The sequence below is a fragment of the Aquila chrysaetos genome, chromosome 3 (genome assembly GCF_900496995.4).
Source record: "Aquila chrysaetos chrysaetos chromosome 3, bAquChr1.4, whole genome shotgun sequence".
NCBI lineage: Eukaryota > Metazoa > Chordata > Aves > Accipitriformes > Accipitridae > Aquila > Aquila chrysaetos.
Genome location: NC_044006.1, coordinates 20,244,716 through 20,266,809, shown reverse-complemented (window position 1 = coordinate 20,266,809; position 22,094 = coordinate 20,244,716). Strand labels below are relative to the sequence as shown.

The following is a 22,094-nucleotide window of genomic DNA, read 5'->3' as shown; positions in this document are numbered from 1 at the left end:
GCAAAGTAAGACGAGTGGCAGATGTAAAGTTTGCGTAGACAGTCCCATAAAAACCATGACTTGGTGCTGCATAATGTGACCAACTTAAAGCATGGAATTACGACCCCCCGAATTCTGATCATTATCATCCTGAGTTAGCATTAACATTATTAGCATCAATTTTTATTTGGAAAAAAACCCACTATATAGTATTTTTTGTGATGCTGTGGTGCAGGGTACTGTGAATGTGTACACTTTTACAAGAATTAAACAACTTGTGATTATAACACATGCATGAACAAGATTGGTTAAGCTGTATGGCCAGGAGGTACTGTCTGTAAACATACATTTTATTTTTTTAAATTCTTGCCAAAGTCAGATACAAAATGCTTTTCATTTATATGCATATTTGCAGGAGGGACTTGCTTAACATTTTCAGCACATAGTCATTTTATTTGTTAACTTTATCATGACAGAAGGGTTATAATATAGTGTTAAAAAGGTATGCAGTGCCTACAGAACACATGCAAGGCATTTTCTTCTACCAACGATGTTGCTATAGGAGGAAACAAAAATGTTGTGCCATTTTCCATCTTCTCTCCTGCCACAAGGAAAAACTGATTTATTTGTGTAGTTTTAAAACAAATCTGGTTCAGAGCATTTGATTGCTTTCTTAATAACACATAATTAAATATTAGTGAACTACACATTCAAGTTGACTCCTTCCTTGTTACGGACGTCTCCGTAGTTCTCTGACTACAGTCGAATCTGGCTGGTAGTCGTCTTCCTCTTTACTGTGTCCCTTTTGGGGCAACTGCCTTCTCAGACAGGTTTTTTTCTGAGGTCCACACATACTGCAAGTTCTCACATTTCTGCCTTAACAGATGTTGTGATCCAGGCTATTTGCCAAGGGTGGGCTATGTTAGCACCCCCACATCTCACTTGTTATGAACTTCAGTGATTTCCAACTTTGGTTATAGCATTACTCAGACTCTGACCTGAAAATACTTTCTCATGATCAGACCTCCTGAGAGATATAGAGGAGCTGGAAGCAAGAAGGAAGACAGGGAAGAAAGACTATAGAAGAGATGGGATCCTATAAAGTGACCATCTTGATGGGACCAAAACCAACAAGCATAGCAGTAAGCTTGTACAGGTACAGCAAGGTCAATCAGTTGTTATTTGATTGCTGTCTGATGTGAAAGAGATATTGAAGGTGAAGTAGAAAGGAATGGAAAGATTCAGAAGTATGAAAAGGTGGACTTCAACAGCATCATGAGGAGAGACTGTCACTGGAAATCAGTCAGCTGATAACATCTAATTTGTCAAATGATTAGAACATTATCCCACTGACTCTAGATGAAAAAATGTGACCTTATGCAGATGGCAAGAAGAAGAAAGATATATTAACCATTGCTGTTGGGTTATAGCACTCAGAGATTTATACTCTTTTTTGGGGATAGGTGTAAAGCAGCTGAGCTATGAAAGCCTAAATGTCTTTCACAGAATTATTTTGCTGAATTTTTCCTCTGAACTAGTGGAATTCAATTCTGTCTTCAGAGACAGCAACTCACAATGCCTCACTGAGAAGTAATAAGCTTTTTAGCTACACCAGGTTTATTAGCTTTTCCCATCCCTCCAATCCAAGCAGTAACATTTTAATTTCTTTTACCAGTACAGGGTACTAAATTTATAGAATTGATTTCAAGCTAAAGATATTGTGAGTAATTAATTATAAACTTCAGAATTGCACAAAATCAACATAAGATTAAAAAAAAAATCATTGTTACCTTGGTGACCTAAAATATTTGACTTTTTAAGAGAAGACAACTGCTGTCTGAATGATCTAAATAAAATGATCCTTACTTAATTTTTTTTTTTTAAATTGAACAATTCTGTAAACAAAAATACAGGCTTTTGTTTGAACTTATAATGTGCATTTCTGTGACAATGTGTACTTTTTGTTGCTAGAGACATTTTCGTAGTGTGGGAAAGAAAACAAAACTTTTTTCTGCTGCAGTGATACCATCTCCAAAAGGTGATTTTTGAGAAAATATTTTAAGAAATAACTGTTTATTGCTGGTTTGTTTTTAAAGAGTTGGTTTAATTGTTTGATTCACTTAGAAAGTTACGCTTGCCTTTACAGTGAAGGAGCAGACCTACTGAGGAGGAACAATAGCTTCCCTGATATTTTATGAGAGCTCATGGGGAATATATAAGAAATGTATGTGGAAAATTACATAGATCTTTATGTTTCAAAAATCTGTGCCTTATTCCATAAAAAACTGCTTTTTTATTTGTGTTTCTACATACTTTGCAAGTTCTCTTGAGCCTCCTCCTAGTGCCTTTGACTTCACAAACCTTGATGTAAAAACAGTAAGACAGAAGACCTCATGCCCTTTCCTCCCTCTCCTCCAGGTGCATCCGCAACTCACAAGGTAGGACCATGAAGAAATCCCAGAGGTAACCTTCCAGTTTACCAGCTGAGACCCTGGAGGCGGTTCACCTCATTATTTTGGGGAGCGGATGTGAAGAGCCCTGCACCAATGTGTTGCCCTGTTTCCAGGGCCCACTCTGACTTGCTGAGGAGGGGGTTTGCCATGCCTGTCCAGCACCATGGTCTGCCAGGTCCAGGTCCGTGCACACTGCAGGAGATTGCCGCTAGCAGCAAGGCAACCTGCTGCGGAGCATACCCACTTTTTGCTTGAAGAGGCGGCTTCCACTCAGCACGAACGACAGCAGGTCCAGACAGCTGAGGGCAGTCAGACTCAAAAAAACTTCATTGTAGCTTTCTAACTGCTCAAAATCACTCACATGCTGTATGTAGTAGGCCCTAAAGAGATGATAGGGAAGGAAGCAAATTATGATGACGCAAATGAAAATCAAGTTTTTCACCTGGGCCCAGAACTCTTGGTGTGACCAGAGGGAGGTGGAAAGTTTTCTCGACACTTTTACCAGGATGAAAATCTGCAGGCCCAAGAGGACACAAGTAATGCAGGTGACAGCTACAATTATGGTGTAGTTCAGGGCTTTCACGCTCTCCTGCTGTAGTTCTTCGTGGAACTTAAAGCATGCTGTATCATTGTATGAGCCTGAGCGTCCATACTCCAAGCACAAAGCTGGGACCACAAAGACCATGACAAGGACCCACACAGCAGCACTTGCTGCAATGGCATGCAGCTTCCTGTAAAACTCCACCTTGTCCTTCCATTGAAAGAAGATGAGCCACCGGATCACCAGCGTGATCACATAGAATAGGAAGGTCAGGTACATGTGGATGTGCACCATTGCACTCACCATTTTGCAAAACGGCATCTTGAATACCCACTTCTTGTTGACATAGTAGTGCAGGCGGAAGGGCACAGTGAGGAGGAGGAGGCTGTGCACAACGACCAGGTTAACAATGGCTGTAGTGGTCACGGACAGAGTGTTCATCTTGACCAGCACAGACAACATTGTGATGGACCCAATCCCACCTCCAGCAAAGGCAACCGAGTAGGAAGTAATCAGTATGGCACTCATGGTGTTGGTGTGAGTGAAGGCAGAGGAGGAGTCACTGCTGTTCCTATTCTCTTCAATCATGTTCCCGAAATCTTCCTTGTACATATTCTAGAAATGAAAGAACACATAAAGCCTAAGATAAGGTAGGAATGAGAGGGCCCACCTGAAAAGCCAGCAAAGCTTTCCACCTGTATCTTGCTCGAGGGATAATCCTGGAATCTCACAGCTGGCACAAGCTGTAACCAGCAGTTTTATCCAAACATCCTCCAGCCTAGAGAAAAATGGCTGAGAAGGTTGGGCAGAGAAGCTGCTCTAGTCCTTAAGACGTTGCTAGCCATAACCTTAAAAAGAAGCATGAGTTAGTAATATGTGGGGAGAAGAGATCTTTAGAGAAATGACATGATTGTGGTGGTTTTGAGCTCTCTGTGTTATTATTAGTTCCCCCCTCTTCTGAGCATTTGCATGCTTTTGCAGTGAAGATCAGAGATATTGTTCGAATTCTGCTACTCATTCATCAGTTTGTTTATTTGCAACACAGATCTGCCCTTCCCAGAGCCAGATAATAACCATATGTTGCTCTATCAAAGCTACAAATTTTATTTGTTACCGAGAGCTGAGTTTTGCACACATTACAGTCAACTCCTTCTCCATGGGCGGTTTATCTGAGTAAGGGATTAAACACCATGGATACCCAGGCTCCATGGAGATCCTGCCAGACGCAGTAGCGTGGGCAGTGCTGTCCTGGTGCTCGGGGCCATTTCACATCTAATATGTGGCAACCGGGTGTTACAAAATGGGCTGTTAGAAAGAGTTCTGAAAGGACATCCTGGGTTAGTGCAAATAAGCCTGCCTGGCCCAAGCTGAGGCTAGATGAACGTTAATGGCAAGTTTAGTAAGTATGCTATACATTTTTAATATATTACTGTTTCAAAGAGAGATTAAATTTGATCCTTATAATTCTAAATATAATTTCTGGTAGGATTTTTAAGTACTACAAGATCATGTGGAAGGGGAAGAGTTCAGGTAGGGTGTTATCCTCAAGCATGTTTGCATCTATGAATGTATCAAGCGGATGTCCGCAAGCGGGGAAAATTGAACAGTGTTGGGCTCTGTACTATCCCAGTTATACTTGCTACTGCTACCTGAACTATAATTTAAAACTGACTCTGATATGTCATCCATTTCACCAATGAATCCCACTACACAAGAGGGGGTTTTCTCCTGAATGAGTTTTTGCAATTTTTCTTTTAATACTGCAATTTTGTTAACTTCACAAAATAGTTTCTCTCTCTCTCTTTGTATGAGTGGTGTTTCAGCTTATTTTCATTTTTAGGTAGCACACACTGCCAGAAGTTGGGAGGGGAAAAAATTCTTTAGCAGTTCTCTCTTTTGTGGAAAGGAGCAAATACCTATAACAGTTTTATAAACCAGTTTTGCTCACAGTGGGGAACGAATACCTGTGACACATCTCAGATATTTTACCAATATTTCTAAGCATTCACCCCTACAGTAATCAAGACCTCCTTATACATTGAGAAGTCGGTTATTCTCTAGCTATCCCAATGCACCTAAGACTCCAGACATTTTATTGTAATCAGCATAAATATAACTGCCGTATCTCAAATGGATGTGTTGGTTGTTGGCACTTACTGAACTTTTCTGTTTGAAACTGCATTTCAGAGTTATGTGGACAGCTAATTCCAGTGCATTATGAAAAGTAAAATGGGTTGCAATGAAAGAGCTTTTTCTCAAACGTGCTGCTGATTGGCACACTATAGCTCTTGCATCAGAAACCATGCAAGTTCCTTCCAGTTCAGTTCTCATTTCTGAGATGTTGCATTTCAGTCTCACAACTGTGCAAGCCAGAAGGGATTAGCAATAGCTGTTCATCAGTTTCTCCAAGTTGTTAAGCTTTAATTCGAAAAGATGTCTCTAAAAAGTGGCATTATCACACCGTTTTAATTTAAAATGCATATTTAAAGTTTAAAAAGTACCACAGCCCTAAAGGCAACATGCTGGAAATGTGGGTTGGTGTGAGCAGCCCCAGCAGCAAGGCTGCGCTTGGAGAGGAAGGACGCCTCTCGGTCACCCTTCAGAGCCCAACAGTGAAACTTGAACTGAAGGCAGTAAGGAACAGATAAGCAGAAGTCAGATAACCGATATTTTCCTCAGACATTCTTATTAAGGGGACAGCGAGAGACCTATTTCTGTCTGCAAATAAGCAACCGACACACTGAAATGCAGGTTTCTGCAGAACTTTGCGGTCATCGCTAAATCCCTTCATTTAAGATTCTGCAAGAAAACTCATTTTCATTAATCTTCAAAAAAAGAGCTACTGGCAGCTATGATATGAGATTATCAGCTCCCCAGTACTAGAGGCATCCCACTGAAATATCATTGCGTCATGAATACAGAGTATAGCATGACACAGGGTATGTTTCACAGAGGAAATTCTGCTTTCTGGTGAAGTGAGGTTTCCTATTGTACTGACATTCACGTAGCTATAACCTACTGACCTGAAATACAACTAACAAGTCCTTTGGCCAGAATTTAACAGGAGGCACATGGAATGAGAATGAAGGCAGGTCTTACAAGAGACTAATTAATTATATGACATAAGGCTACATACTGAACCTCAATGGAAACATGAGCTATAGAAGTCTCCAACAGCTGGAAAATACTTCACAGCAGAGGAGGAACACAAGAGACCACTGAGAGTGGTATCAAGCTATCTAAGAAATGGTCTTCCCCCATGCTGCTTAGGCCCTTGCCAATGTCAGCTTGTGTAAGCTCTTGCCAGCTGTAACAGCATTGGTTCAGTACTGAATCCAGCTTGCTTAAAACTAGCTTCTTTATCTATCTTATCATTACCTTGCATTTTACAGAGTGGCTGTGCCCCGGTCACAGAGTTACAGTTCAGTCTCATCCCTTCTTGCCTCCTCCCCACGCACCCCCTGGCCCCAACCAGTGTCTGAAGCACCAAGGAACTCCTTCAGGATGGTAATTTGCAGCTTTGTCTCACCCAGGCGGCTTCCCTTTATGCACACTAATGTTAGCTCTTGACATCTGTAAGAACAGAAGGAGCACGGAGAGAACCTACCTTATTGTGCATCCAAAGGCAGAGAGTTTCTCCTCAGGGAGGTGTTCTTGCTTCCATGCCTTCCTACCCCTTCTAGCTACTGCCAGTTCAGTGATATTGCTCATGTTTTGGAGCAAGGTTTAGTCTTCCTCTGTGTTAAGCCTCTCATCACCCGGCTAAACTTCTGCCGGACATGTGCTTTGAACAGCCATGAGGCAACGATGGGCAACCATTTCATTTGAATGCCATAGCAGTTAAAGAGACATGTTCTGGTGCCAAGGGCTTGGGGACAATTGCCAAAATAGCTGTGTTTTAGTTTGACAAAGGAGGTAGATTGCCAAGAGGCCAGATGCTGGGTTCTTTCAGAAATATGATCAGCAAAAAGATTCTTGTGCATTCAAGATTCATCAGTTATCAGTGTGGCTAAGGCCATCACATTCATTTCCTGAGACTTTCTGTGCAGCACAGTCTCCGGGACTTCCCTGGACTGCTCTCTTCAGGCCAGAGCATGTAATTTACAAAAGCGATTCTGTCTCTGTCAAAATTTTCCCAGTAAAAGAATATTAATTCCAACCTCCAGGAACTTGTTTCTCTTTTATCTTACTGTTAATTAGCCTACTGTTTAAAAAAAAAAAAAAAAAAAGGTGAACTGTATTTCTAGACAGAATTTGTACACCCTAAGCTTCCAAGCATAGTATGTGCTTCTGGTTTTGGCTTCAGATTTAAAAACCCTTCGTCAAATTTTGGCTTGCCCTAGAGATACCTGGAGATAAGTAGAGATAAGAGACAGAAGATACTTATTCTGTCTGCATTCCAGTCATACTTGTGGCTCCTCACTGAACTGCCTCCATCAGTGTTGTGCTCCTATTTGGTTTTTAGATGAACAACTTTGCATTTGGCAGTGGTAAAATGCATGTTGCTAGTTTGCACCTGACTTAGCAACCCAGATCAGCCTGTCACTGGCTTGTTCCCTTCATTCCTTACTATTTTCCCAACCAGGTTCATCAGTCACCATTATGTTACATCAAGGTTACATCAACTTAATAAAAAAACCTCATTTGTCAAAAACAATGATGCTCTGACAATCTCTGCCAAACAGTGAACTCTACTCTCTGTATAACAAGCGTTAGCAAAATTTATCCCCCCGTATACATCTGCTGAAGGACTGGCAGGCTTCTACACAGATTTTCATGTGTTCCAGCAGTTGAGTTCTGCAGAAGAAGCATTTGCAGCCTGCATGCACCCAACTGAGAAATTTCATTTGAATTTGGAGGGGAAAAAGGTTCAATTCAAATGAAAGATTTCTATTTTTGACAGATTTAATAAAACGGAAAAACGAGTGTTTGTCAGAACTGACATTTCTGCATTGAACTAGACTAGGTTGGAGGCAGTGCAAAATACAAATATTTTTTAACAAAAGTCTGTTTAAAATGTGTCTTTGTTTCACAAACATCCTCATTTAGTTTCAGAGATGCTTTCTGTTCAGGGCATTGTAATTGCTATTCAATTTGCTCTAATTCCATGCTGTGTTATGGTAATATAGGCTATGCCACTAGAATAATTGCAGAATTCTCTTCATTTCAAAAATAACCACACACACCTGAAGTTTGAGGTATAAATATCTGCTTAAAGGAAAACATTACAAATTAAAAATATGAAATATCAAGTGTGTGTTTACATTTAGATATTGACTTTTTCCAAACAACTTTTAGTGATTCCTCTAACTCATTCAGTAGCTCGTTGAGTCATGTCTTGCAGGCTGTGTTACCATTATACTGACACTTTTTAGTTTAAATCCAGTCTATTGAAGAACAAATGAGATGGAAAACCATGTTGAATTAGTCCTCTTTTGTTTGAGATTTTCACTGTTTTTACACAAAAGAGGAAACCATGGAACCTTCCTAAAAATAATTATTTACTGTCCTAGCTGGATTTATCAAAGCGAACAAACTTACCCTTCTGGTCTTTACAGAGATTGGATGATATCAAATCCACACAGAAAGATGGATGAAAACAGAATTAATTTTCTCCCAATTTTAGGAGGCAGTGTAGAATTACAGGAGAGCAAGCAATATGAAAAAGGATGAAGCAATGTTTTCCTATACTAGGAGATTACAGATAACAATGACAAAAACAGTTGTGCAGAAAAGCTTTAAAGTGTGTTCAAAATGAAACAACTAGACAATTGTATACTTTTTTTTTCCCAAAGTTGCAAACATTATTTTAAAAGCACTGCAAACCAAGGCTTTTGTTCATTCTGTGTATACTTACAGATTAGAGTTTCTCTCCAGTCTTCAAGTGTTGTTTACTTGGCTCTTCATTTTATGTAAGCTCTAAGAACAACCCCCAAAATACCTGATATTTTAAAGGGTCATTGCCTTACTTCCTTCTTTGAGCCTATGATGAAGCAACAACCATGAGCCTCAGCTATGTGAGGGCAGGGCTGCCCATAAGCACACAACCTTGGGAAGACTTCTAGTTGCATCTCAGGATCCCCTAATTTGCAGCTATTTCTTAGCCATAGGAGGTCTTCAAAGCCTCCCATTTCTGAGCAGTTACATTCTTCTACTGCCTAAAATGATGAAGTCTACACACGGATGTAAGCCCCACAGATCGCAAAGACACCCGTTTGGGAAGGCTATTCCCCAGAGTGGAGGGGTTCATTTCAAAGTGTGTTTTGATAAAACAGAGTAGGACAGGAGCAAAATATGATCTATATTGTAACTAAGTGTGGGTTTGGATATGGTTAAAGTATAGACATCAAAGTGTAAGGGATGAAATGAAGGTCACCCTAAAGACCAGCACTATGTGTCAGCCCTCCTTTCTGCCAAGGCTGTAGCTCAGCATCTGGATCTCGGGACTTGGTGCCATTGCTACACCTGTACGGTGCTAGCAAAATGAAACTAGGAGATTTTTATTAAAAAAAACATTAGCCATGTCAGTATCAAAGGCTCACCAGTGGCGATGGTTGCTGTGTGGTAAAAGATGTCTTACTGCAGGACTGAGTCTCTGCGAGGAGCCTGTGCAAGGTCAGTTTTGCCCTCCTGCAGGCTTAACTCATTTCTGTCAGAACACGCAGTTGTATTTGAGTATAATAGTTTTGAAAGCAATGGTATTAACATTCAACATTTACATATAATCTTACATAAGAACTTTTTAACTGACTACATCCTGTTGCTTCACATTTGGTTAAAAAAGCACAAGGGACACACTGTTCTGTGGTACTTCACAACAGGCTGATATGTGATGGGGATGGTCTTTCTGCAACAGTGGCTAACAGCTAAAGAGCCGTTCAGATAATATTAAAAAGTGATCATAAGAATAATGCTTAGCTTTTATCTAGTACCTTTCTGCAGCTGATCTCAAAGCTCTGTTAAAAGACATACATATCATTCTCCCTAGTTAAAAAGCTGAAACCCCTGTGCCAAAGCCAGATATAAAGCTAAGCTATCCTTAAATCAAGTCCTGTTCCTTCTCAATTTAGTCATGTTGTCTTGGCTTCCTGTAGGTCTTGTTCTAGAATAAATAAATCCCAATTAATAGCGGGAAGAAAGCCAAGGTATCTTAAAGACCTGCAGGTATCATCTGAATGGGGGGGGGGGGGGTTAAGTTATATAATGTTGTTGATATATATATTTATAATAAGTTAATACATATGTTAATGTGTATAATATTGTTGATATCTATTGTTGATGCATATAATAATTATGTAACATGTAAGTTATATAATATTGTTCATAAATAACGATGTTGTTTTCCCAAGCAGTCACCACGAATGGGGCTTTCCAGGTTGACTTATTTCCATATGTGTGCATACTGAAAATCTTCAGTCCTTGCACTGACACAGGATTAAAACAAATACCAGAGCATGGTCTTGGACAGACATCCTCATTATATTTGTTCGTCCCTAAGCTGTAGTTAGTGTCAAGGTCTAGATAGGTATAGAAAGCTTAATACATGTGATTACAATTTATTTTCCCTGCTAAATTGATGCAGTTTTGCCCAAGATTTAGCAACAGCATGTATAATCTCTGGAGTATGTTTCTCTCACTGCGATTCAAAGAATAGATTCCAGACTGGTATGTTTAGATTTTCACCAGTACTGTACTGAGCTGGTGGCAGAATATGATTATTTTAGAACTTCACACACCAGCTGAATTTAAACACAGTTGCTAGAAATGCACGTATTTTGTAAGTTTTGAGTAATTGCTGATGGTCTTGGCAATACCCTGACATCTAGAAGTATGATAGTGGGTGGACACAGTACCATTGTATCACCTGGATCAGACCTTTACCTAGTTCGAATTTGCATTATAGCAGCAGTTTCATGGGCCAAGGCTGTTTAATAATAGTTGAGATTCTGGCCCAGATTTCAAGGACTGCATGTCCTGAGATCTGAGTAGCATCAAGGCTCCTTTACTCTGGATTGCATGAAAAGTCCTTGAGAAAAAAGAACCATGTCCTTTATGCTCAGGCGTAATACATGCTGTTAGTGTTTTTTCAGCAGTTCCGAACTTGGAGATGTACACAGAATAACCATGGCAACCCAGGTGTTTTGGTTTTCTACATTTATTGTGCCAGGACTCAAGGATTTGGAGTGCTAATTCAGAAGTGGACCATACAGGGCAGTAGAAGGTATGCAGGTGTGGTGGTTGGGTCTTCTGGAAAACTACTACTCTTCACTAGATGGCAGAAAGCAAAAAATAAGATCCACCTGAACACCTTAAATTCACTGTGGGTAACCTGACTCTTTTAGTGCGTTGAGGGTAAAGCTGGAGTGACAGTCCTGAAAACACTGAGCTCATGTTCATAGCAGAGAACCAGGCCCCCAGAGGGGTCCCTAAACCTGCCATTGCAAAGGGTGAATTTTGAAATATTCCCCAAAGTGCAAGGGACAGTTACCTGAATAAATCAGCTTTGCTGGGCAGTTGATCAGACTTCTGCCAGCCAGAAAACTCTATTAGAAGTAGCAAAGTATTCCTTAATTATATAATTTTCTTTTACACTGGAAGAGCTAGACCCTGGTCCCCCTTGCATTCATGAAAGAACCAGGACTTGAATTATCGAAAAACTGCTTCAATGCTGGTTTCTAGCCGCCTTTGTTCCTTGCATGTATTCAGATCCATCACGTAAACTTCATTTGTATTAATAAATATAAGCCTGTTCATACCGGCCAGGGCATTGTCCCATAGCCGTCTATTAGTCTTGCAGTAAGCTATGAGTGTCTCCTAGCTAGTGTATAATTTTAGTACCGTCCAGTTCCAGTTTCACCAATGACACCTCTGACTGAGTCTGGCGGTACAGCAGATGAAGGCCGTGCTTTTTCGACTTTCCCTTTGACTTGTGCCTGAACATAACGTAGCCAATCGCAACTATGGCATGAAGACAGGTTCCTCTGCAACAACCTTCCAAAATCCTGCAGCAGAGATATCAGGGGGCTGGTCAGGTTAAACAAGGTTTGGTTTCTTGACAACTGATCTGATACAATCTATCCTTTTCTAAACTGGGGAAAACCCCATATTGCCATGTATGTTTGACTGTGAAAGACAGGTTTTAGTAGATGTACCTGTGGGTTGAGCAACACCAAGTGTTAGTCACCTGTTCCTCAAGTCTTTTCTTAGGATGGGTCAGAACAGTGTCCTCAAGCAAGGGCAGCATCTGCTTCCTAGGCAAAAGGATGAGATACAGGGAGAGCATCGTCCGCTACATCTTGTGCTCCTTATGCAAAGCCCAGATCTGCTCAGAGTCCGTCCCAGTGCCAGCTATGGGTTTGGTCCTAGTATGCAAGACTGCCTGGCTCAGTTATTAAGCTGTAATTGTGACAGGTTAATTGCAATTTATCATTATGTAAAAGATCAGCTGCTAATATGAATAGCTGAAAGGCAGTATGTAGTTAGAGTGAGTAACTTTTAGCTGCTACCAACGAAACTGTATTTTTTACTCACATTTCTAATGTGCCTTACTATTTCAAGCACCTGAATAGAAAGATATTAATTACCTACAAAAGGAAAAATGTTCAGCATCAATAATAGCCAAAACCATTTTGTAGATAATAGATTTCTTGAAATGTCTCTATGTGGGTTCTGAAGCAGTTGTGATTTGTGGCTGTCACCCAGGCGGTGCAAGGCATCTTATGAGTGAGAAATACTGCCTGTGACACATCTGCAAGAACATTTTTGAAAAGTATAGGGAGGAAAATGTGATTTGCAATTCCACGTTTCACACATCTTTGCACAGCAGAGGTATAAATTCAAGCTCCTCTGAAAAGTGGAAATACATCTGGTGCCCTCCTCCTCGTTCCTTTTTATAATTTAGGGGGGGGGGAAATACCCACTTTGCAACTTACTATCCCTGGGCATTATTACTCAAAAGAAATTTGCTTAAAAGTACCTGAGGCAGAGCAGTGTGGAGAAAGTCTGTTTCCCCTTCAGTTTATCTCACTATCTTTCCATCCTTTGGAAGCACCAAAATTGCACCTCTTTCCATGTTGAAGTATAGCATATTAATAAAACCACCCCAAAGTTCTATTCAGCTCTTACCGTAATGCCAATCTTTCAAAAGAGAAGTACTGCAAACAAAACAAAACCTAAATCCACAACAAAATCTGTTGTATTTCTTTAACAGTGTGTGTGGGAGGGATCCCAAATCTCGAAAACAACTGTTCTAACACTAATAATTTGCCCAGCTTTCCCCATACCTGCTTCTGTTTTCTACTCGCGCTCAGCTTTGGCCTCAGTGTTTGTCACTGAGGATGGGAGAAGCAATCAGAACCGCTTACAAAAGATATCTCTGCAGACACCAGTCTAAATGGACCTTTCTGAGAAGGTGTCTTACTTCTTTTTAACAATTGCACGTTTCCAGCAGCCTATCACCAACTTTAATAATATCTTGTTCTGCAGGATTTTACTAGTTCACATCTATCACATGCCACTAGGCTTTTCAGGACGTATGCCTTTCATCAGGAATCCAGCACAGCAATTCACTCATTATTGGAGCTTGTTCTCACCAGGATAAAAAAATGGAGGGGGGAGCTGATTGACAAGGAGATGCATTACTCCTGCCATAAGGATGACATTAGGCTGCAGAGAATGAAATAATATATGTGGTACCATGCTGATCCTATATGCATATATGCCTTTCCAAGAAGAAAAAGCCCTTCTCTCCACCTGAAAAGACAGTGCTCATCCTAAAATTTGTTTGAACTCCATACTAGCCTCTCACTAATTGCCTGCTGAGGCAGGCAGTGTGTTGTAAGGGAAGAATTTTTTTTTAAAAGATTACAGCACAAGTCTCTTGCTACTCACCCTCAAAGTGCTTACTGCAATTCCTAATACTGTTTTATTCTCAGATTGTTTATTTCATTTGATTTCTGACTGCAGAGGTATTACAAACTCTATCATCAGATGGGTGGAAAAAATCATTTTGCTAATGAACACTTTTATGCTGAATATACACATGCAGATATTTATGAAATTTAGTAAGCTAAAATGTGTTGTCTGTGTTGGCAGAGGAACAAGCCTCCCTGCATTAGTCTAAAAGTGTCTGTCTAGGAGTAGTGAAGAAAGCAAAGCTTAGTACCAGTACTGCTAGATTGATAATGAAGATGCTTTCCTACCTCAGCATAAGCACAATGAAATACATGACTTCGCTACTACAGTTGGGTTAGACAGGAATTCAGGGTTCCTCCTAACTCTTTCAGAAATGAGGAATTTACTGTAAGTGAATTGTTCCCCACTCCATTCATAAAGTACACTGATTTGCAAGAGCCTTTCCTGATCAGCACAGCTGAAGGCTGCATAATGGAATGAGGCACTGTATGCATGCAAGTGCTCTGTTACATCAAATTGGACTGAAATGGTTCATTTTGCTGTTAAATCTGGAGGTTTCTGTTCTGAGCTAATGATAAGCATTTGTGTTAAATTAAGGTCTGCAGTGCATTTGCCAAAGTGTGAAGCTAATTGTGTTAGGAATAAGTTCATTACTGATGCATTTTTGAAGACTTTTGCCTATTTGAAGTTCAGCTGAAACGTTAAGCATGCAGCTAGAGAGTCCAGCCAGGAGCAGCTGTAGAAACACCTATGGTAAGGGCTGCTGTTCTGGGCTGTGGGAAGAGTATCCACACCTGCCCTTTGTTTCCCCCCCATCCCCCTAAATTGCTTTCTCTTAGCCTCTCTCCCCATTTTGTTGACACAGGACTCCCCAGAAAATCTTGGGCCATGCTGCTTGTGGCCATAATACTGTTTTGCCAGTCCAAATCTGCTTATTTGGTTTTGGAGTGCCCTGTGTTAAGGTGTTGCACAGGACACCATGCCACTGGGCCCCTATTCTTGGTTGGCCTTTAGACCTCTCTATAAAATATAAAATTGAAAACAATAAACTATCAATTAGCTTCCCTGCCTAAATTCCTCTTTTTCATTTCATCCAGGTTATTTGATGTTCTGTACATCTTTCCAGTCACTGGAAAGCATAAGCACCAAATATTTTACATCATTATTCACTATAGCCCTTATGAGCTCTTCTTAGCTGAAGACAGACCAACAGAACATTCCCATATGATATTCTGAGCCCTACATGATAGATGTACAGAAAAAACAAAAATCAGTAAAATCCACCTGGAGTCAGTGGAACATAGTGGAGAGAAGCCCAAAATAGCACCAACACAATTTGGTACAACAGTATGTGGTGTAGGAGATACCCTTTGCAGATCTGAGCTCTGATCCCAAAGCAAAATAGCCATAGCAGGGCAGTGACATGCCCTTTATCTTCTCAATGGGATTTGTTAGACTGGCCATAGTAATGTCTTTTTAGCCCCATTGCTTCTGGTTCTCAAGTTAGCACATTCAGCACTAATGAAGAGATGTCCCCAAAAATAGCTTTCCTGTTGGTATCAGTGATGTTGAGAATTTGGGGAGATTAAGAAAATAAAGCACACAGTTAATGTGTTCACTTGTGCTACTGAAGTGGAAACGAGAAGCATCAACTCACTGAAGAGAGACTCCCATTGCTAGCTTTCTTTTCTCTCTGTGCCATCAAATCAGGATCATCACTGAAAGTCATTCAAGGATTTCTACAGCCCTCATGGTGAGAGATCTCACCATTCACGGCTAAGTACCATTAGCACAATGAAAAGTGCAGATAAAGCAATGCTTATTGAGTATCCACTCCAGATTTTCCTTATGCCTCTTTCTTTGGCTAAAACTCTTTTCCCCTTAATTTCACTTAAGAAGAAAGATTTTGTTCTGTTCAGTGAGCTGACAATAAAATAATGACTTGTGTATCAAAAGCTATCTCCACTTAATTTTGAGATGCAGTTTCCCCTAGAAAAGTTACTGGGCATCTGAGCTCATTCCACTCCCACACCTAAGATTATCCTCACATGAACTTAATTTCAGCTGTGCACAAGAGACCTCTTCTAGGTTAGGAAGAAGTCAATTAATCTGGTGAGAGGCTCCGGCATTGTATTTTGTTATGCTCTTTTTGAAGTATTTTTTCCCTGAACCTTTTTGTTTCAGATTCAGAAGCAGCATGCACGTGTTGTTTTAGGGGTAAAAGGGTAGAATTCATGCAGTCTTTCTGTATGGCATTGGCAAAAGAATATATGCATGTTACCATGTGAGTCTGAGGTATGCATGCAATTCAGAATGCAATGCTATGCAGAAATATCTAAGCTAGCTTTAAATAGGTAGTTGGTGATAAATCTCTGTTGGTGTGACACTGCCTCTAGTCAAATTTATCCCAGTTTTCCAGGCTTAGAGGCTATAGTATTTTCAGCGCTTCAGTTAGCTCCTCCAGAGCTAGATTCAGTACCTCTGCATGACACTGCAGAAAGCCATGTCCACATCCCAATTTGTGTCTATTGTGGCTGCTGAACCATAAAAACATCCAGGTTGGCAGGGACCTCTGGAGATTTTATGGTCAAACCTCCTGTTGAAAGCAGGGCCTTAGACTGGGTTATCCAGGGTCCCATCAAACCAAGCCTTGAATATTTCTAGCAAGGGAGATTCTGCCACTGTGAATTTTTCAATGTCTGTCTTGGACCAGGAAGACCAAACCTGGACAGAACACCCCAGGTGTGGCCTAACGGGTGCTAAGTGGAGTGGAATAATCACATCCTTGACCTGCTGGCTGTACTCTTGCTGATGCAGCCCATGACACGGTTTCCTTTCATTGCTGTAAGGGCACACGTTAAGGTTGCACCCCAGGCAGTCAGACCTCCCAGACACCCACACACACACACTGCTGCGTGGGATTACTCTGTCCCAGGTGCAGGACTTAACAATTATCTTTGTTAAACCTCATGCAGTTCTTGTTGGCCCAGTCTACCAGTCTGGTGCAGTCTCTCTGGTGGCTCTTCCTTTTAGCATCTCTCTCCTCCCAGTTTGTTGTCTTCTTCAAACTTGCTGAGGGTGCATTCAAGCCCATCCTCCCAAATCTTTATAAAGCTGTTGAATAGTATCAGGCCCAATATGGACCCCCAAGGAACTCCACCTATGACTAGCTGCTGGTTCAACTTTGAGCCCTTAGCCACCACCCTTTCATCTCAGCATTTTAGCCAGCTTTCCGCCCATCTTGTGGCCCCTCTGTCCAGTTCATATCTTGCCAGCTTGTTAACAGGTTATTAAGATGACCACGTCAAATCCCTTGCTAAAATGGATGTAGATGATGTCCATGGCTATCTCCTCATCCACTGAGCAAAATGTTTCATCATGGAAAGCATCACAGAATGGCAAATAAAGTCATTGCAATGGTCTTTGTAGGATGAGAAGTACTTTTCTCCTAAATAACCCACCTTTATATCAACCTCTTCATCGTTTGACAGCTATCGGTCTCAAAATTTCCTTCAAACAATGCCAACTATACCGCTAACACCTTCTTATGTGCTCAAAATAACCCCTATTGTGAAGCCAAATACCTGGACAATACCTTTCTTCCAAAACCTGCTTCAGCTGTTTATCCTTCCCTGTAGGAGGTCAGTGAATGAAAAGAGGCAAGCTCTAAGAAATGTACAGCTCAAGCTGGGAGGCCTCATACCATCTCCTGCAGCAGAAACAACACACCTGCAATCATCTGCTTGTGCCAGGATGCAGCAGGAAGGCAAGTATTCCCACCACCAAGCTGAGGGCTGCCTGGTGCCTCAGCATCTGAGATACAAGCCTGGGAGAGATCAAACTAGGCAGGCCCATATAAAGCCACCCCTGCTTATCCACACCAATATATTTGTCACCTTGTGATGTAAATAGAGATGCAAAACCTCCCATCAGCTGTGACTGCCTGGAAGGCAGACCCAGTGATGGTCTGATCTCTGTTTGTGATACCTGTGTCACACTGAGGATGAACAGCAGCTGCGCATAATTCTGGGAGATGAAGTTTAGGGAGGTTCAGCTGATATGGATGGCTGCAGCATGCATGTATAGCAGCCCATGCTACAAAACGGTCTTCTACCTCAACCCCCAACTTCCTATACAAGATCAGGACCCTGTTTCTTCTCCTCAAGGTCCTCTACAGACCTAGCCTTGTTTTTCAAAGCAGCTACTCCTAGATTCAGAATGAAGATCATGAGGACCAGCTTCATTTCCCAGAGACTCTTTAAGATAAGAACAAAGTGATTGACATGGTCCCTTTCTGAGATGGCTCTGGAGCTAAGAACCATGAACTAAGAACCACAACAAAGCTGCAGATTTGGTGCAATCTCTCTACCAAAGCTATTGCTTCTCTTATCTCTTATGGAAATTCATAACAGCACATTTATTTTAAAAAAGCACAACAACTTATCAAAATAAAATATTGTGCTGCAGAAGTTTCTGCACTTGAGTAAGGAGAAGATGTGGTAAGAAACAATCTGGGGCAGCTCATTCATATAGTCACTTTATTCAATCTAGCTCTGAAACGTATTCCGATACTTTGTGAAGATCAGCTAGATGTCATGACAATGTCACCATTATATGAGTCTATACATAACGGTAACGGGACTCCAACTATTTTATCCAGTTATTCGTATTGGTACCTTTTTCACTTATAAAATGGCAAGCAGAATCTCTTCAGACTCCAGTTGCTTCTGACAATGTACTTGAACAGCTGGTTCCTTTACATACCAAAATGAAGCACAACCCCATAGCATATAATCATGCAACAAAGCAAGGCAAAATAGCCTACTGCCCTAAGCATTGCTTTTGAATAATGTGTGATTTTTGCAGCAGTTCTCTTGGAAAGAGGAGTCTGTGTTTGGTTCACCAGCTGACGAGCAGCAGATACCCTTTTTTGGGAGGCCAAACATAAACAGCATACTCAAAGGAGCGATGCCTTTCCATGGATGCTAAGAACACTGGGGAGATTTAAGCTCTCATGTAGTGAGATGCTCCTGGACAGCAGCAAGTGTATGGACAGTTATTGTGGAGTATCTGGTGCCCTTCAAACCTGCAGCCTAGTTTTCCCTGCTGCAAGTTGTTTATGTGCTTCAACTGATAATGCTGTCACAAAGATGAGAACTGCAATGGTACAGTTCAAAATGGAAGATGAAAAACCAATTCTGCCACTTTGTCTTCTCAGCAGGAGGGGCGTGGAACTGTGGGTTCACGACAGGGGGAGAAAAAAGCTGCCACTGCTGCTACAGAGATAAAAACAATGCACCTGATACATGATCACCCAGCAAAGTTACGGAGTCCAAACAGAACACCACTGCGTAGTTACCTGAATAATATACACATACACCAGTCTGCATTTGGTGACACGGGTCATTTTTGCTGGTGTACCTTCTGATCACTTTTCTCTGTCCTCCAGCCACAGCTCTATCTTGTCGGATTTATCTGTATTACTCAGTGCATGCTTTTCTTTTCCCTGATAACTGAGAAAGACACTCAGCTGCATTTCCTGGCTAACAAAGGAAAGCGCTGCAACATCAATAAAATGAAAAAACCTGTCACCCAGGATTCCTTTGTTGCCTTCCTAATGGCCTCCTGTACACGCTGAGCAACAGGAGAACATGGATGTAAAATTCAGTATTGGAGCAGACAACCAGTGGCTAAGCCAGCCATCCAAAGCCCCTCAAGAAGTGGACAGTAAACCACTCACCAGCTGTCCTTGCAGAGCTCTGCAAGTGTCTGAGAGCATCAAGGAAGGTGTCCAAAAGGACTGAAGTGAAGGCAGAGCTGGTGACCCTGTGAGTATCAGGGGTACTTGTGATCCTCAGCATCAGAGGTGATTTTGAAAAATTTGACCTTCATGAAAGAGTATCAAAACCTATGAGAAAGCTAGTAGAAACACTATGGAAATTCCCTTCTTATTCTTTGTTTAAAGATCAATTGTCAAAACCAGTAACACCACTCTTGTCTTTCTGGTTTACATTTTCTTTTGATAAATTAATTTTCAGAAAGGATTATGAAAATATGGATGCTATTGTAAAAGGAGCCCAGGTGCCCTTCCTGCAACGCTGACTCCCCAAATACACTTTTAACTACCTTCTACTTTGCTTCCACAGATTTCACAAAATCTGACATTCACAACTGCTGCAGTGGACTAAAAACCCGAAGCACTTTTAACTTCCATCCTACAATGTTTCCTCCCAGCTTTGCTTTCAGCTCACCTCCAGCCAGGAACCATTAAGCTTCATCCAGATCTGCAGCCTTCTCATCTGAATTTAATATTTCCCTCCTCCTCTCCAAGGTGAGGGGTAAAATACTCCCTTCTGTATGTCTGCCTCCAGTACTTCTGCTGAGTACCTTTGCAGCACTTACCCATGGACTCTCCAGCAGCACAGCAGGAGACTCGCTTCGCTCCATACAACTCCCCGACTTTGCAGAGAAGTTCTGCGGAGGAACTGCAACTGCAACCCAGCTCTGTCTGCTTCCTGAAATGTCGCCCGTTGCCCATAGACCACAAACAGCTGACAAGTGTGACTGGACCGATTGTTATCATCTCGTTTATCAAGTTTATTGATGATGATGTGTTTGGGGGTTTTATTTGTTCTTGTTCTGTTCAATATATATTAAATATTTCCAGTTATTGCAAAATATATCTGCTTGTAAGCGGTTACAGGTGCAAGGAAGAAAGAGGACTACTTGGACTGAAAGTGAAAAAGCAGACGCGGGAGTATGCGTTTATAGTCACATATGTGGATATATAGATACAGGTGTATCTCTCCTGTGGTATAAAGGACACTCGGCCTCTCAGCAGCATTTGCTCAGTTGCTCAGATAACACCTGAGAGGTGAATATATTGATCTGAGAGCCCTTGCAGGAACTTTCCTTATGATGCAGTGGTAAAATATATGTAGTAAACCTGAAGCAGGGCAGCCTGCAAGGCTGAATGTGTTCTGGTACTCCTGAAATGTTTCTGTCTCGTTATCAAGCAGTGGTCTTCCAAAGAGATGCAAGTACCTGCTCTGCGTGTGCTTTTTGTACACTACAGTCTTTTTATAAATGAAAAGCATTGACTCAGTCTTTTTATAAATGAAGATAATAAGGCATGTGAAAAGAAGAAAGTCTTGGCAGAGATTTGCTATGAGATTATCATGATCCTCTTCATTATACACTGTTGGCTATATTCTTAATTGTTACCAGTTTATCTATCTGCTACCAGAAATCTGGCAGAGCAGCACAGGTGCACGCAAAGGTGCTACTCTTCCTTCACTCCCTTTAATTTCAAAATGTTGTTCTCAATCAGTGGTGCAGCAGAATAGCTGCAAAACCTGGCCGTGCAAGTAGTAGCAGGACAAACTCATTTCTCTTGAAGATACATTCCCAGGAGTTTCACTATGAATAATAAAAGTGTTCAGAATAAGGATATTCTCTTTCTTCCAAGTTAAGGGGATGTGCTTGGGGACTTTTAAGTCCAAAAGCTCATTAAATGTTCTGTTCTATCCCTATGTTAAGATTCTACAAGATAAAAAGCAATGGTTGGAGAAAATGTAATACTATCCCTAGCAATGTCTAACTGCTCCTTTTAAGGTTTAATAAGGAAACTATTGCTCCAATTACTGGTTGAGCTTAGAAAATATTCTTGCAAGATTTTAGTGATCTGCAGTTTAAAACTTACAACTAGTTCAATGTAAAAAAGACATAGCAATAGCTTTCATCAAATTAAAACATACAGCAATATTTTCCACTACAGTCAAATGCAAAAATTAAAAACAGTGTTGAATTTATCTCAACTGTGTAATAGCTTACTAGTCCTATATTACATATTGTGAAGGTAAGGCATAAAAGAATTGAAATGATTTCTTCAAAGTCACTTAGCAAATCTACTACTGAATCAGAATTAGACTACTTTTCTCCTAATGTTGTGTCTTATGCTTTAACTTGTAGGCTGTATTTTGCCTTTCAGTAACAGTAAGGGAGTCTTCCAGAACTAAACTTTTCACTGTGAAAAAGTGACCTGTGAACCTGTGAAATCCAGTAACCTCATTGTTGCCTCAAGCCAAAAGCAGCTGTAGGTTTTTAAGGAGCTGCTCATTCTTTCTCATCACTTACATGGAGCATTAAATATCCCTGAGACTTTGCTTCTTAGAGGAGTAAAGTTTGCACTTTCCTTGGAAATGTAG

At 40.9% G+C, this 22,094-nt stretch overlaps 1 protein-coding gene across 3 annotated transcripts; it reads right to left on the bottom strand.

The window, feature by feature from the left end:
• Positions 1-356: 356 nt before the first annotated feature.
• Positions 357-20,318, bottom strand: GPR141 (G protein-coupled receptor 141). Of its 3 annotated transcripts, none has more exons than XM_041122784.1 (2): positions 20,290-20,318; positions 357-3,588 (listed from the first exon to the last, which is right to left on the bottom strand). In XM_041122784.1, exon 2 carries the CDS (start codon positions 3,583-3,585, stop codon positions 2,641-2,643), a length of 945 nt encoding a protein of 314 aa, XP_040978718.1. In that variant the 5' UTR covers positions 3,586-3,588; positions 20,290-20,318; the 3' UTR covers positions 357-2,640. The 3 variants fall into 3 exon arrangements, with proteins under 3 accessions (XP_040978718.1, XP_029865307.1, XP_029865306.1); XM_030009447.2 differs by lacking the exon at positions 20,290-20,318 and adding an exon at positions 8,831-8,895; XM_030009446.2 differs by lacking the exon at positions 20,290-20,318 and adding an exon at positions 6,581-6,779.
• Positions 20,319-22,094: the final 1,776 nt, after the last annotated feature.